General features: G+C 40.6%; 1 protein-coding gene across 4 annotated transcripts in view; it reads right to left on the bottom strand.

Annotated features, from left to right (window-relative positions):
- Positions 1–16,422, bottom strand: part of LOC129178114 (CUB and sushi domain-containing protein 1-like) — a 493,613-nt gene that overhangs the window by 36,745 nt on the left and 440,446 nt on the right. For all 4 annotated transcript variants that reach the window (XM_054769950.1, XM_054769952.1, XM_054769951.1 and 1 more), the window contains 9 exons: positions 16,215–16,403; positions 15,945–16,130; positions 15,380–15,577; positions 15,108–15,281; positions 12,261–12,434; positions 11,846–12,019; positions 9,278–9,466; positions 7,066–7,242; positions 4,995–5,180 (listed from right to left, as the gene is read on the bottom strand). In XM_054769950.1, the coding sequence (XP_054625925.1) occupies positions 4,995–5,180; positions 7,066–7,242; positions 9,278–9,466; positions 11,846–12,019; positions 12,261–12,434; positions 15,108–15,281; positions 15,380–15,577; positions 15,945–16,130; positions 16,215–16,403 (1,647 nt within the window). The remainder of the gene's footprint in view (positions 1–4,994; positions 5,181–7,065; positions 7,243–9,277; positions 9,467–11,845; positions 12,020–12,260; positions 12,435–15,107; positions 15,282–15,379; positions 15,578–15,944; positions 16,131–16,214; positions 16,404–16,422) is intronic.

Raw genomic sequence — 16,422 nt, 5'->3', positions numbered from 1 at the left:
AGTCAACTTCCCATTTGTATTACCTAATGTAGTTGACATAATAACAGAAAATAAGCCATTTAAGAATTAAGACATGTGCTTGTGTGTGTTGCTTTTAATGAGTTCCGGTGAAGAGGAGAGCTGAGTGGCGGGCGGACAGGAAGTGATGTTGGGGATTCAGAGTTGAGTTTTAGCTTGGTGTGGGTTACAGCTGTAACGGTAGCTCGTGTTTTTATTAGGGATTATTTTGGCTGTTGTGAGATAATTCAAACCTGAAAAGAGATTCTGTTGTCAGGCGACCAAGTCTGGTGTTTGGGTAACTCACCGAATATTACAGTAACATTACTGATACCTAGCGACCAGTGCAGAACACTACATAGCATTCATAGTGTCTTTGAATGCTTCCTCTTAAACTGTTTTTTAACTGTCTAAATAATCACGTGTCGTGTATTTCATCTGCAAAACTGCCTCTTTTTATTGTTGGAATGTAACTGTAGACTACATTTTATTTTTTTATTTCATTTTATTATCATTTGTTCTCTCCTTTTAGTTTTGTTACTTTTAATGTTTTATCATTTCAAAGCCTCCTGTGGTAATTAAGCCTCCTGTTGTGCATTAGCACATGTGCTAAAACACTCCAACAATGCATCTGGTCTGTCCGATGTAATTGTGATGTCCACACCACATAAACAATAAATAATAAATAAAAAAAATTCTTCCCATTGCCTTATATTTGTATATTGTATTTTATTGTATTGCACTTTATTTATCCCACAGCAGGGAAATTCACTTGTTACAGCAGCAAGCAAGATACGCAAGTAAAGAATACATATTGACTACAACATGGTTCAGGTGGTGCAGGTGTTGTAGAGCCTGACAGCGGTCGGTATGAAGGACCTGCGGAACCTCTCCTTCTTACACCGTGGGTGTAACAGTCTGCTACTATATCACTTCATTTAGCAATTTTTATGCTTGAAAATGCTTAATTTAGACAAAAAATCCATACAATTTGATTCAATATACATAGTGTTTGACAAACACAAAACAGCATGATTTATAAATAAACAATTTTTGATAACGCGTTATAGAGTGAAGCCGCAAAATCTTAAGTGCGATGTAGCGAGGGTTGACTGTGTATTCAGTTTCATCACTCCTCCCCCCAGTAATTGTTGACAGCCACTTTGCATCGTATAAATAACCACAAGGTCTTGAGATAATTGACAAAAAGCATGCAAAATAAATAATCCACAAAGTCAAAGCCCATGGTACGCTTCCTCATGCACGAGCACACGCAGGCGTGCAGCTTTTGCCATATAATTCATGTGGATGTTCCTCCCACCAGTTATTGATAATCACCACCTTACAAAAGAGAATTAAACAGGACGACTCAAAATAGTGATTTTCCTGAAAATCAGGAAAGCTGAATTAAAACAGCTATGTATTATCAAGTGCTGAAACACACAGAATTAGTCCACATCAGTGTGAGTGGGCCCAGTGGGCAACATGAAAAGGAGGGGGAGTCCTGACGAAGAACCGGCCCAGAATGAGTGCACCCTTAGTCATTTGTTATTCTGTGGGATCTTATTACAAGTTTTCCCACATGCATCTTGAAGGAATGCTGGTTCAGGATGACATTGTTACCACCTTGACTTCATTGGTGACTGTGTGCTCAGGCTGATCTTACAACTTTATAAATGCTGAATTTTTGATTGAGCTAATGTATGTATCAGATCTATTTCATTATCTAAACTTAATTTTGTGTCTGGTGAGTGAATTCTTGCAGTGACTGCACAGGATGACAGAGACAAATCCAACAGCTCTAAAATACAAGCTGCTTATGAGACAGTCTGTATATATAATTTTGGGGAAAACAAACGCCCAGCAAATGTATTCAAATTTGACAGTCTGTGCATTTGATGCTGCAGTGCACTGATGCTATTTTGTCTGCAAGCTTTGCAGCCTGTTATCCTTGCTAAGATCACGCTGTGTGATAGAGGCATTAACATTGCGTCTTTGTCTTTGCAGGGTAAACAACTGTCTTGTCTAATATTTTTTTCAGTGCGGGAACTGTTTGGATATTTAGGCCTACTTTGCACCATTCAATTAGGAAAAAAAACATTTTTCAAAGCGGACACAGCGCTCTTGGGAGAGCTATGGCAACTGGAGATCCATGGAGCCATGCTGAACATGAAAAGAACAGTGAAGAATTAGCAAGCCACCACAACGAATTCACTAATGAGAACATGCCAGCTAACAACTGAACACCTATTGATGGGAAACATCAATATGTGGCACATCAAGGAAGACTGCGTACTGCTGTCTTGCTGTTTGTGTGTGTGTGGTCTGCCTACAGCCAAGAACAATATTGTGGACTGGATGCATGGATCTCTTTGTGTCAGTGATAGATGCCATAGTCTTACTGATTCAGCTTTAACCACCATTAGTTTAATGAAAACAGACACAAAGACTTAGTGTCACCTAAACAGATTCTTGGGCTAACTTGCAAGCAGGCACTATATATTGTACATGTGTGCGTGTGAGGGGGAGGGGGGAGGGGGGGGGGCACATATGGGCATTTTAGAAATATAAAAGAAATATAATGAAAATGAATGATCATTTTATTTATGCATTTCTCGTGAAGGATTGGTGCAGAGAAGTTGGCCTGCGGCTCAGAGCTTAAGACAGAAGAAAACACTCAACTGTGTCCTTTTTGAGAAAACTGAGTTTGTATAACAACCTACTGACAGTCCTAAACATTTATGATTAAGAATTTATACACCTAAATTAGGTCTCTCTATCTGTCTGTCTGTCTGTCTGTCTGTCTACCGACCGACCGACCGACCGACCGACCGACCGACCGACCGACCGACCTGTCTGTCTGTCTGTCTGTCTGTCTGCGTCTGTCTCATAACCTACTGGGGTAAACTTCAGCAGTGTTTTATTCAGATTACATTGTCAGTGAGAATAGGGAATTAATTCTGCTTCCTTTTCTCCACAGGCTACAAGGACCCACTTTAATTTCCTCTAAACTCTCAAGGGTTTAAGGAGCCTCTTTGAAAACTGCTGTTGTATAGGGATCCCTTTGTTAGCACAGGGTGGGAAATCCAGTGCAGTCAGAAGCTGAAATCCTCCGTATCTAGGACACACACACACCTCAGTAGTTTTTCTTGTTACTCTCCAAATGAGCATCAAGCTGCTGCAGCGTCATGCCCAATGACCTGATGCATAACACATGTAGTTACTATTATACAGTAGTTTGACCCTTTGGATGAATTCTTCAACAGGTTTATGATTCCGTCAAAAATTATGTGCTCATTACACAATAATGTACAGCATATGTAGCAAGAATTAGAGGCTTACTAGGACTAGCACGCCAAGTGACTGGATGCGACTGTATTCATCAAAGAAGAGATTAAGTTGCTCAACTTGGGAGGCTAAGCTGATTCATTTTTACATACTGTACATTTCAGAATAATTAAGTCCTATTTCATGAAGGGCGAGCGGTTTACACAAAATTTGCACTCCTTCATATTTTGGTTAGAAGAGCATTTAACCAAGACTGGCTTGACATCCAGAGGAAAATACTGACAAAGATAAATAAATGATAATGATGATAAATGCTGCATAGCGGTGTCTGCTGGCCTAAACACTATCAGAAGCACTGACCTACATTTACAACTTAAATTCTAGTATTTGTTCCATGAAACTGTATTAGTTAATTTATTGAATTGTATTAATTATATATAATGTGTTGCCATGTCAATCTAATTTGCCCAGGGCCTTCAGAATCTGGAGTGCTGGCCCAATATCACTTAAATATTAACTATGGTACTGTTTGTCTGTGTAGGCTCTCAGTCGTACAGGAGTTGTCCATCGAGGGAAAGACTTCTTGAGACGTCATCTCTACTTCTGTGAAGAAGGTGTCGGACGTTTTGCTCCTCATCCGAAGAGCTTGAGGAGCGAAACGTCCGACACCGCTCCGACACTGATGAGGAGCGAAACGTCCGACACCGCTCCGACACAAGCTCCGACACCAAAGAGCTTCGTCCGAAGTTCTTCGGATGAGGAGCGAAACGTCCGACGGCTTCTTCACAGAAGTACAGATGACGTCTCAAAAAGCCTTTCCCTCTATTGTACTGTTTCTTTAACCAATCCAATTTCTGGATTGCTTTACGGAGTCATCTAGCTGGCCAACAATAACATCAGTATTTTTCCGTCCGATTCCGTCTGATTGGTTGATCAGAGCAAAACAATGTTCGACAAGCACAACGTGGCAGTGATGCGTACCAAAAGACAGAAGAAGAAAGGTCTCCTACAACGGCCGATGGAGGAGAAGAATAGACTCACTTTGTGTCAGACATTCTTAAAAATTCATTTTGAAGGAGGACTTTTCCAGAAAAACTACACATCGTAAGGAACTGCAAAGCTTCGGTCGCTTAATTTTCTCAACCTGCCACCAGTGCTTACAAGTGAGTGGTGAGTTCAACATATTTATTTAATTTTGTTTTTATCATGTTATTACATAAATACTGAATGTGAACTTCTCCAGATGATGTTGTAGCGAAACGGAGTTTGGAGTTGTTTAGAGACAATATATTGGAAGATCAAGGGTTAACTGGGTGACTTGCTCTAATAATAATGGTATTCTTCCCCAATTCTCTAATGTCTCACTTTGTTATATTGCGTTTTTGTACATTATTGATGGTTTGTATAATCGCAACGTGATAGTGGTAGTATTGAGAGGTGGATTGGGTTGTGTAAGTTCCCACTGAAGTGTCCAGGTATAAAATGCACCACCCGCCACTGTTGCATAGTTCATTTCTCACATACAGGGCGCATGATTGAGTATCAGGAAGGTAAAATATGTCTAAGTAAACAAATGCAGAAGAATAGTATTCAATATTTACCGCTAGCAAATGTTAGCCGATTCTATAATAAGCCCCCCTCCGTAAAGTGAGAGTCTTTCCCATCACTGCAGGTCCGCTGTGTAAATGCTTGCTGCTGTGCTCGCTCACCTTGACAAACGGGCTGCGTTCCACTCCAGGTGCCGTTGTGGAGGCACGTCCTCTCAGCGGAGCCAATCAGATTGTATCCCGCCTCGCAGCTAAAACGCAGCAGGCTCTTGGTTTTAAACTCCTCTCCTCCTAAACGGCCACCGTGGGGAGGGACCCCCGTGTCCCCGCACATCCCTGGACTCAAACCTTTCGTGAGCAAAGATAGTTAGCGTTAATGTCCCAAGCATTCCAACAGTCCGGAAAGGTGCACAGCCACACGTACACACACTTTTTTCTCTCTCATGGTTCAAGTGACACAATTCCGATTTTTTTCACCCCCAAGTGGCCCAGTTTGGATATGGCTCATTCAATGCAGTGTATATGTCACTGAAATATGCCAACAAATTCTTATTTCTGACAGTCCTGAGCCAGTTTGCAAGCGCCTTTCAGATGCAAAAACACCCACCAAAAACTGCTTCATGTTTGCTAGATTAGATTGCGGGTGCTAAAATGTTACATTATTACGTTGCATCTCCTCCTCCCAGTAGTTCGTGCATTCTAATAACCTGCATCTATTCGGAATGTTCATGAAGACAACATGTAAAATGGATTGCGAGTGCTATTTTGCGTCATCCTCGGTGCATGCTGTTAGTCGATCAGCTTTGCACGTGCTATCCACGTGTATTGCACGTGTATTTATACACGTAAACATTTAGTAGATCTGGCCCACAGTGTGTCCACTGAATTTATACAGTTTTAAATGAAGCAAGACAAAGGTCTGGTAAAGACAACTATGTGTTTTTATTCTCTTAAGCAGGAAATATTTCTATTTCAGAAAGGCATTTATTTTATTCCGTTCATTTTATTTTATATTTTGCACTAAACATGCATCCAATTAAATTCAAGTCAAAAGTCAAATAGTACAAAAATCGTTTCACACAAATAAAAAAGGCAAGAAAAGAACAAAAAAGCAATCATGCTGGCCAGTCCTGCCAACTCGGTGTCCCTTATTTATTTTTCAGGGAGTTGGAAACCCTTAGTGAGACTCCCACACAAACTAGCATAACTTTGCATTTCGGCTAGGCTAAAATTGTTCTAGCAGTGAAAGCGCTGAGCGTGTCACAACTTTAGGAGCTTAAATTCCACCGGTAGGGATTTGTGAGTTTAAGAGCTCCCAACGCGGCGCCGCGCATCTCAATGAGGTTCTCCAGCTGTAGGATGGATTCTGCCCCGCTGGGCCTTCTGGTCCGAGGCCAGCCGAGCGAGCTTATTACGTTCCGGCTGTTGAGACAGTTGACGCTGGCTTTGGAAATGATCAGTTGTAGTGTTATGAGGTGTGCATAATAGCTATACTTGACAACATGAGTTTCCTACCTCCTTGTTCTCCTTCCTATACCTCACACAGGTATGCCAAGCCAGGATAAACTCTTTTTCACTTTCATTAAAAGTTATCCAAGTTTGTTCATCTGGAGTTACACAAGTGTAGGACACATTGTGGCCATTGTTGTAGGTACTCAAAACTGGTCATTGTCTTGGTTTTGAATTAGTGAAACTATATCACATAATGAGATTAAAAAGCCCTTTCAAACGTTGTGGTACATGTGTTTGGTATGCTATTGGCAAGCAACAAAGTAACATATTCAAAATATTATGAGCAAGAGCAAAGGCCTCCTGCAAATATATCATCCTGCGAGCATCACCCTCAGTGTACTGATTTATTCATTTTTTCCAAATTTGATTTATTCTATTTTATTCCGCTTTTTGGTTCATTTCATTGTTTTGATTATTTTTAGATTTATGGGCAACTTTTTACAATGTGCAGATAAACTCGCTCTGGACTTTTTTTTTTTGTTTGAGAAATGGTGTTTGCTTTGATGCTATCATCAGATCCGATGATATACAGCGCATTTCCCTTCTGGCATTGATTTGAATGGCTGTGCTGCTGGGAGAAGCGGTGACCCAGTGAGAGTTAGAAAAAAAACCTGCTATGCACACAAAAAACTGTCTTACTGTTTGTATTTTTGTAACCAACTAAATCTGAAAACTTCTCTGCAGCTTGGGATGAAAAGGTATACAACTTGAGTGATTTTACCAGTGCAGTAGGGCGGCGCCCCACTCCAAGTGCCGTCCTCTTGACAGTGGCGTGTAGCATTGCCCACCAGCACCCCCCCTGGCAGACATGAGTATTGCAGCACAGAGCCGTACGTCCAGATGCGCGTCCCAGACAAGACCACGCTTGGGGGCAAACCAGGGTCACCACAAGAAATGGCTGCAGAGACAGAGAGAGGGTGAAAGGAGGGTGAGGGAGTGTTAATGTACACGGGAATGTATCCAAGTGTGGATCGCCTCCACTTCTGCATTAAGTGCTATCGCTGGGTCACTGCCGGAGGGAGGAAGAGGAAGAGGTTGACAGGGGAGATAGTATGGTTTATGTGTGTGTGTGTATGATAACACATGAACTAAATAAATATGGTAACAAGCAAATATGTGGCATCATGTCATCATAACACAGTGGAAGCTCTACAGCCCAATACAACAGAACACACACTCCTTGTGAGGCTACCAGGGTAACAGCTTTGGTTATCTCAGTGCTTCTCAAATATAGGTGTCAGGGGAGGGGGGGTCCAAGAGGCTAATGCCTGGTCTCTATACATGCTAGCTCAGCAGACTGATAACAGGTTGAGTTCCATTTCCGAGCCTTTACCAGGAAGCACCATAAAACTGAACACACAGAAATAAAGCATGTCAATTATGACTGACATGAGATACAAATCATTTCTCTGACATTCAACATAAAACTAATTTCTTTTAAACCAATGCGCTAGTTCGGTGGTTATTTGCATTGGAAATCCCATATACGTGCTAGCGTTCAGCATTAGAAATTTACATGGCGACATGATGAATATAACAACTAATTAGACATCTAGTTCAAAAATTGTGTTCCCAAGGGGAGAGGCATGACAGAAAATAACTGAGAACCACTGGTTTAGCCAGGTGTATTCCAATGCACAATGTAGCCTAAAGTTTTCTCCAAAAAGCAAGTCTGCCTGAGACAGTGAGGGACCAATAACTTATCCCAAATGAATTCCCCTTGAACGCCAATCCTCAGACAGTAACCTATTAGTCTTTGAAGAGGTCTCCTGCAAATCTTTCAAAGTGTCACACATCAGACAACAAAATCTTCTATTTTCATCTCCAATCTTTGAAAAATGGACATTTTACAGAGGTCATGTAGCACAACTCTCTGGACGACACAGATATGAAACTGCCCTCCATTTTCTATTTCTGCCAAACAATTGGTCCTGCGACACCAAGCCCAAGTCGGATTACTCCATCCTCTCCTTTCCCCTCGGTCACCCGCCTCACTCTCCCCCCCCAATTTTGTGATAAGACCTTGTTCCTGGAATGTAATGCCCCATGCTCAGAGTCCACGTCTATCTTGCCCTCTTTGTCCCATTCCTCATTTCTTCAACCCCGCGGCTGTGTTCTCATTCTCAAGTCTCGTTGGCCTTTCAGAATTAGACATGTTCTCTCTGTTCCAATCCACTCTAATCTCTATCAGACTTGAATCTTTATCAGTCTGGCCTTTCTTTATATTTATCATTGTGTCTTCTCATACAACACAACACAATCACTAAAGTTTGTATTTGTTTCAGTGTAGACATTGATTAAATAAATTCATTATCTTACATTCATGTTAATGAATCAAATTGCCCTGTGAGAGTCTGTTTATACATGGAATCAGACAGACATTTGTATTTATATGAGTATTTCAATGAGTGCTCTCTAAAAGGTTAATCATCTGGGGTGTCCAAACTTTTCCCAGTGAAGGGTGGTGAGGCTGGGTAAAAGCAAATTATATGGGGGCCACATTGATAAACCAACCAACGTTTGCTATGGTTTTTCAATTTGACAAATGTTTCACCTGTTTTCATTGTATTCTTTTTCATAACACTGACTTTATTCCCATAATACTTACTTTATTCTTGTAATTTCCCAACTTTTTCCCAACCTAATTTTCCAAAAATTGCAAATGTATTCTTTGTTTTGTTTCTAATATTGCAAACATTATTGCGGAAATTATTGTGAAATTGATCGTAAAAGTTTTGTTGTAAAAATGTACACATTTTTATTTACAAATATTATTACTTTATGAAATATTTCTACTTTATTCTCGTAAAACGACTACTCTTTTTCCATGTTTCTTGTTTTTTTTGTATATTTAAAATGTGCAGGGGGCCGGTGAAAAACCGGCCAAGAGCCGCAACTGGGCCACACTTTGGACACCCCTGATCCATACTCACCCAAGCATCGAGGGGTGGGTCTGTCCCAGCGTCCATCATGTTGGCACGTGAGGAGCGCCGAGCCCAGCAGGAAGAAGCCTCTTTTACAGTGGATAACCACTGTTACACCGTAGCTGAAGACTTCTGGGTAGCGTAGGCCCGACTGACGAACACCATTCTCCACGTGCCCGGGGTCGGAACAGTTTACCACTACAGTAGAGAGGCAAACAAATGAAAATGTTACAAACTTTTAAGTTATGTGCAAATTACGTGATATATCAAATAGGAGTGTCACAAGATCTTGTGAGATTAAGACTTGCCAATATTTCTCGTTAAGAAAAAAAAGTCTTAAGACAATAAATAAATGAACCGCACGATACATGAAAATGAACTTGATCATTTTGCTGGCCTCCATACATTGCCATGTGCAAGGTTGTCTGTTTTCTTCGTCTCTCGTCCCCCAACAGACGGGAAGCGGATTAACTCTGTGCATTGGTACAGCACTTAGGCTCTTCATACACTTCTTACATATATTCCACGGCAAACAGAGTGAGACCTCTCGTCAGTCATACAGTCGCTAGCAGGCACACACTGACACACAGCAAAAGAGTGCAGCTTAGTGAGGAGCAATGTAAGGTAACGGGGGGGAAAAGATGCTTTCAAAGCCAAATGCCACAGCCCAATTGTGGGAATATTAATAATGAGCAAGGTGAGCCCTTCCACACGAACGAGCCAGTGTCCCACATTTATTCAAAAGCGGTGGCCACATTCAAACATATTGCCCATTTCATTTCTTTTCATGCCCATTTCAAACACATCCATCCGACACAGTTTTCCCATCTGGGAAAAAAACTACACATCGAGATGCGGAGCCTTTGTCCCGACAGTCAACACCCACTGAGACGTTCGGTCGCCAAAGTAAATACAAACAGAACAACCCAAAATGGTGCTCATTCACAGCAAGTCATCGCAAAAGAAACGCTGCAAAACGTTTGACATGACAGAATTGTCTGTGAGAAAATACATGTCACAAACGGCACTTTCCCAACTTTACAGAGTGAAAGATGACACATTAAAGGAAATATTAATATTATTATTACTATTATTATAAATTATCTGAACATTAGTGGTTGATTTAGTCTAAAAAAATGTAGACAATAATATCGTTTAGCGTCAATTTGTGGGACAATATTCATTTCAAAATGCACCTGCATTGCTTTGTGACACGGTTAACTAAAAAATATTTTTTCTTTTTACTTTTCTTAAAATCAATGCTAAAATCTCATCTTGTCTCGTTCTTGTGGACCCAATCTTGTGTAAAAGTCATAATATTACGACAATAAAGACTGAAGGTCAAAATCTCCACACAAACCCAAATGCAACAGAATATGGATCAGTCATACATAAATTGGATAATACAGTAAAATTCTTAGCAGTCCTCATTTTAATGCAGGTATACGTTTCTGTTCATAATATTACCGTTAAATCAATGTTTGTCTTTGAAATATACAAACTTGATTGTAATTGAATAAAATGTATATATTATTATATCGTATTCCTATATTACAAATGTATATAACTTTATTTTCATAGTATCTTTTTTCTTTTCAGTGTAGCCCTAATACTCCCTTCTACATATTAAGTGTCAATAATTATTTACTAGATGAATCGTCATTGTGCTATTTTTTTTTTTTTAAATCAAAAGAGTCAATGGCTGACGGCCATCATAGGTACAGCTTTAACTTTTAAAGCGCTCTTACATTACCGGTAAGTATATTATTTAGTGTCCATTCCTTCTTCATTACAGTCTAAAAGGCTTAATGTCAGTCAAAAAGTTCCGTTTTGTTTTCTACTTGTACATGTCACCGGGGTGGCTGACATTCATGTCCATTCACGTCCATGAGGACATGGATTACGTATATGAGTGTGTGTGTGAGGGCTCCCTAGGGGAACAAAGAAAGTTTCAGCATCATAATTGACAGCTGCTGATGAAAGGGGAGAGGCGGGGGGGGGGGGGGGGGGGGGGAGAGAAAGCAGAAAAGTGAGGGAGCTGCACAGAGCAAGCATGCAGGGATAAATCCCTTCAATGAAAGACCCATGTGAGCCACTGTGCTGTATCAATCTGTCCCCGTGACCGGGCAGAATGCCTGAGTGTGTGCGCGTTTTAGCACATCATAGCTGCTACACCACCACAATGTCCGTGGAGGTTGGTAATGTAACAACCACGCATGGTTAACTGAGAATGTATCCCTGGAAATGTGCTTAGGCGTGTGTGTATGTGGATTGTGAACTGGCCACAACATTAGATACACCTGCACAATTAATGAGATCCAATAATGGATCTGTATCAAAAGTCTGCCATGGCAAATCTAATCATGCACACTCAGAGCCAGCAGAAGCATATCATTTGTCCTACTTTATCAATATAGGAAAATGATGATAATCAAATATATGACGGGCTGACTGTATATCAGTATTCAAATTCAGTATTCAAATGTCACCCTTACACTAACAGCATAGCTCTGATGTACAGTACATGCATCCCAAGGCAATCATTTGTAGACTGTGTTAACTGTATATGTTTGTGACCTTTGCAGACCGGTAGGGGGCTGCTCCACTGGCCGTTGAGTCGACACTGAGCGCGTGCATTTCCACTCAGGATGTAACCTTTATTACAGGTGAAGTTGACAACGTCGTTGAGGTTGAACTCGCTGCCGTTTGTCCGTCCATTGGCTGGGTTGCCTGGGTGACCGCAAGTGATGGCTGCAGGTAGGGAGGGCAGAAATGTTTGTCATTGAAAGATCAGGGGTAAACACAATCTAATCCACTTTATTTAAGAACAAATAAAAATAACAACATTGCCCTATGTAGCTAATGTTGTGACTAATTAGTTCATTTGTCTAATGATATTTATTTGTCTTGGTAACTTTTCAGCTTCTGCCACTGTGTGAAGGATGTATAGATCATTACACAGTGTTCTGTATTTGTTATAGCATGTACTTACGGACACAAACAGGTGTTGTTCCAGACCACCGATGGTCTTGTTGGCAGATTCTGACTGATGTGCCAATCAGCCGATATCCCAGCATGCACTGGTATACCACTGTGTCGCGGTAACTAGAGCCATCGCCGCTAATGTGCCCATTGACGATAGGATCCGGAGAGTCGCAGTGGCCAGCTGGAAGAAATAAAATCCATTAAAACCTCAGCAAATAAAGGTTGTGTTTTTTGTTAATTTTGTTCACCTTGTAGAACAATAATCTCAGAATAGAAAATAATGTGATGGCGAGCTTGCCCTGAGCTTTATTCAGACAAGCAACAGCCAGGCTGAATCTCATTATTGAAATCACTTTGAATCATCTCTTGTCAGTGCTTGGAGGAGATATTAAAGAATGAAGTAATAAAATGTCTCAGTAGTACAGTAGATCATTTGAGTTAACTGGGTCATGTGAATAGATTATCTTGTTCTTGGTTGATCTCATTTCCATGGAGCTTAACTCGTCCTCGACACCTGCAGCATCTACATGCATGCTATATGGAGAAATGTATCGGGACGCCTAGCCGTCACACATACAGGACGTAAAAATAGAAGATGTAGTGTTGATTGTAAAAACTAACCCTTCAAAGTTATTATAGATATAGCCAGAGGCAGGCCTACTCACCGTGCCGCCATAGGCGGTATTGTGGTAACTTAGCTGTAACTTCGTTGCTAGTCACACAAATGAAGTTGACGTCAGAAGTGTCGTTTCTTGGCTTTACTTTACTTCGTTACACAACATACATTCAACATGTGCGTCTGTATCACCTTTTCGTTTTCTCGTTCTAACTTCCTGAACTACTACTTCTACGCTCTGTACAACCTTGCGAATTAGCGACACCTGTCGTTCAAACATGTCACTTCACATAACAATTATCACATCTATTGCACAACACTACCATATTCTTAACTATAATACAACCATATTTAAATTAACTAAACACACACAAATATATATACAACAGGTATTTTATATGGCTCCCCCCTCCGTCGGCCATTTCCATAGCTTACAAAATGGCAACAATTGCAGAAATATAAAATTGAATGGCATTGTTTCTACCACTTTTAAATTGTAAGTTAACGTGTCAACCAATTTACATGGTTAACAAATTACAAAATGAATACAAAAATATGATGCAATATACCTGTAAATACCCTTACCACAAAGTCAAAATCCTGTAAATAAGTCAATAAATAATAATAATAGTAATACCTTCTAAATTTTATCACTCAAACTCTGATAAAAGTTTGACATGAACACTGACAAATAGATAAATAGATAAATATTCGTCCACTTTGGGGTGCCTCCGTTTGAATGGGTGGAACTTGAGCTTCACTTTTGTCCACTTGCAGTCGCTATGATTTGAGTCAGCACGTTAATTTGACACAAAATTGAAAGGGAAAGTTTAACAAACAAACTAAGTAGTATCCAAAGTACAAAAATATATACAAGCAGCGGTAAAGCCTCATATTCCCTGGGGTTATGTGTACCCCACTTTGGGAACCTAGGCACTATATAATAACTATATACAAAATAGCTACGTACAAAAGTATATATTATATATGCTACAGTATATAAAATACCTATATACAAATATGTACAAAAGTGATGAGCGCAAGGATATTTGACATCATTTGTAATAATAATAATTAGGTTGCTTTACATTTGAATTGATGTGAGGGTTTCCATTTTAAGAGCTAATCGTAATAACTAGTTTTAACAGTCCGAATCCGCCCCGTGGATGCCATGGCACCCTTGGCATTTGCCTATATTGCCTCATGGGCCAGCTGGCTCTGGATGGAGCAAAAACAGTGGTTCTTTTTACCTCTAGTCCCAACTCAAAAATATTTTGCTTCACATATACAAACATTTTTGTTACACGGCGTAGCTTGCAACATGTGGGTAGTACTTGCATGGATTATATTTAATTGAGGGAAAATAAGTATTTGATCCAAATGCAAAATGTGGCTTCGTACTTGGTGGAGAAACCCTTGTTGGCAAGCACAGAGGTCAAACGTTTGTTGAGTAGCACACATATCTCAGAAGGGATTTTGAAGAGAAACAGCCCGAAAGCAGAATGTTTCCTCCTCCGAGTTTGACAGTGGGGATGGTGTGGTGGTGGTCATGTTCAGCATTTCTATGTCTCCAACCACGATGAGTCAGATTGATGCCAAACAGCTCAATTTTGCTCTCATCTGACCACACACATCACATTCTCCCAATTTTTCTCTGAATCTTTCAGGGGGTCAAAATGCGTTCTGTTAGGTAAAATCAGCAACGGATGAAATACTCATTTCCCCGCTGTATATACTGTATATAGTATCTGTATATACTCATTTCCTCACTGTATATACTGTATATAGTATCTGTATATACTCATTTCCCCGCTGTATATACTGTATATAGTATCTGTATATACTCATTTCCTCACTGTATATACTGTATATAGTATCTGTATATACTCATTTTCCAACTATATATGTACCACCGATTCAGCGTGTGTACGACCAGCGGTACTCGTTTGGCCTTTTGTCAAAAAATTCTTTGGAGTGAATACAATTTTTGTTCATTGACGCAGAAGAACATATGTGTGGCTCGCAATATCTGTTCTAGTTCATCCCAAAAGGTGTTTGATAATTCTCTAAAATGTCTCAGTAAGATGAAGAATTCGGGGCCAAGCTCATCTGTAACAACCAACTAGGTGTGTCTCAGTACATGAACCCATGTAGTTTTATTAATAAAACATTCAGTTTAGTGGGAGTACCGCTGCTGTCCTCTATTTCACAGATTAAAAGACAAAACTTTTGACGTACCAAGACACCTGGTCTCGGAACCACTCCACAGCCCGTTAGCTCCACATTCTCTGACGTGTGACCCCACCAATGTGTAACCATGGTTACACATAAAGATCGCAGTAGCTCCAAACGTAGTCAGTGTGCCCAGTTTGGTGCCAAAGGGCGGAGAGGGAAGATCTCCACAGGACAAAACTATAAAGTAAAATAAGCACAATAATATATAACAATAATCATATTGATAATGTCCAATTAGATGACTAAAAATAGAATAGGCTATTCATACGGCTTACTCTTGCATGTGGCTGGTCCATCAGACCCCTCCCAAGTCCCGTTGGCAAGACAGCGCAGTGTCCGATGCCCCGCCCCGAAAGAGTAGCCTGCTAAGCATTCCAGCATGACCACAGAACCAAACTCTCCCAGCATACCAGACAGAAGACGGTAGGTCATGTGATCTGACAAGGTGCCCTCAATGCTCGTACAGTGGATGGCTGGGGGAAAAAATATATACATATACGGTCAAAAGATGTGAATTAATGACACAATCAGTTGATTTGTAAGAGCTTTGCACCTGGCTGCATATGAAGTTTCACAAGTGGTCAGCCTCCAGCAACTTTATCGACCTCTGCATGCGCTTTAAAATGTTGATTGCGCTACTCGACTGTTGGTGTTATGTTAAACTTACTGCACTGATGCTTATCCGAGGTATTAATGCCGTCTGAGCAGTTTAAACTTATTGCTATTACAACATCAGTTATTACATCAGTTCGATTGCTGATGTTTTGTGCAATACACTTGTCAATACAAGCTTTAAAAATTAAACTTCCACATAGATAGAACTATAGTAAGTATACTTACGGAGGCATCTAGTGGGTGAGGCAGCATTACTCCAACTGCCGTCCTCCATACATGCAGCTGTCACTGGAAGACTGGGATCAAGGTGGTAACCATGGTTACATTGGTAGGTCACTTGACTGCCCACAGTATACTGGTAGGCATGGAAGCTGCCATTGCCTGGTGACTGAGGGATCCCACAGGAGATGGCTGCCAATCACAATTACAGTGTCAGATTATCTAACTTGATCATTGGGCTGATATGTGATGACCCCTTAGAAGCATTCATATTACCTTGGCAGAATGGTGGAGGTGTGTCCCACTGGTAAAGCCCATTGGGGTGGAGTCTACAAGTGGAATTCATAGAGCCTACCAGACGGTAACCATGGGTACAGTAGAACTGAAGTCTGCTACCTAGGCGAAGTTTGGTTCGGTTGGTCACGCCCCCATTCACTGGGAGATCATTAATACTACAGTACGCAGCTGAAAGGAAGACATAAAT

The sequence above is a fragment of the Dunckerocampus dactyliophorus genome, chromosome 3 (genome assembly GCF_027744805.1).
Source record: "Dunckerocampus dactyliophorus isolate RoL2022-P2 chromosome 3, RoL_Ddac_1.1, whole genome shotgun sequence".
Taxonomy (NCBI): domain Eukaryota; kingdom Metazoa; phylum Chordata; class Actinopteri; order Syngnathiformes; family Syngnathidae; genus Dunckerocampus; species Dunckerocampus dactyliophorus.
Note: the sequence above shows the minus strand (reverse complement) of the source record. Positions and strands in the feature narration are given on the sequence as shown.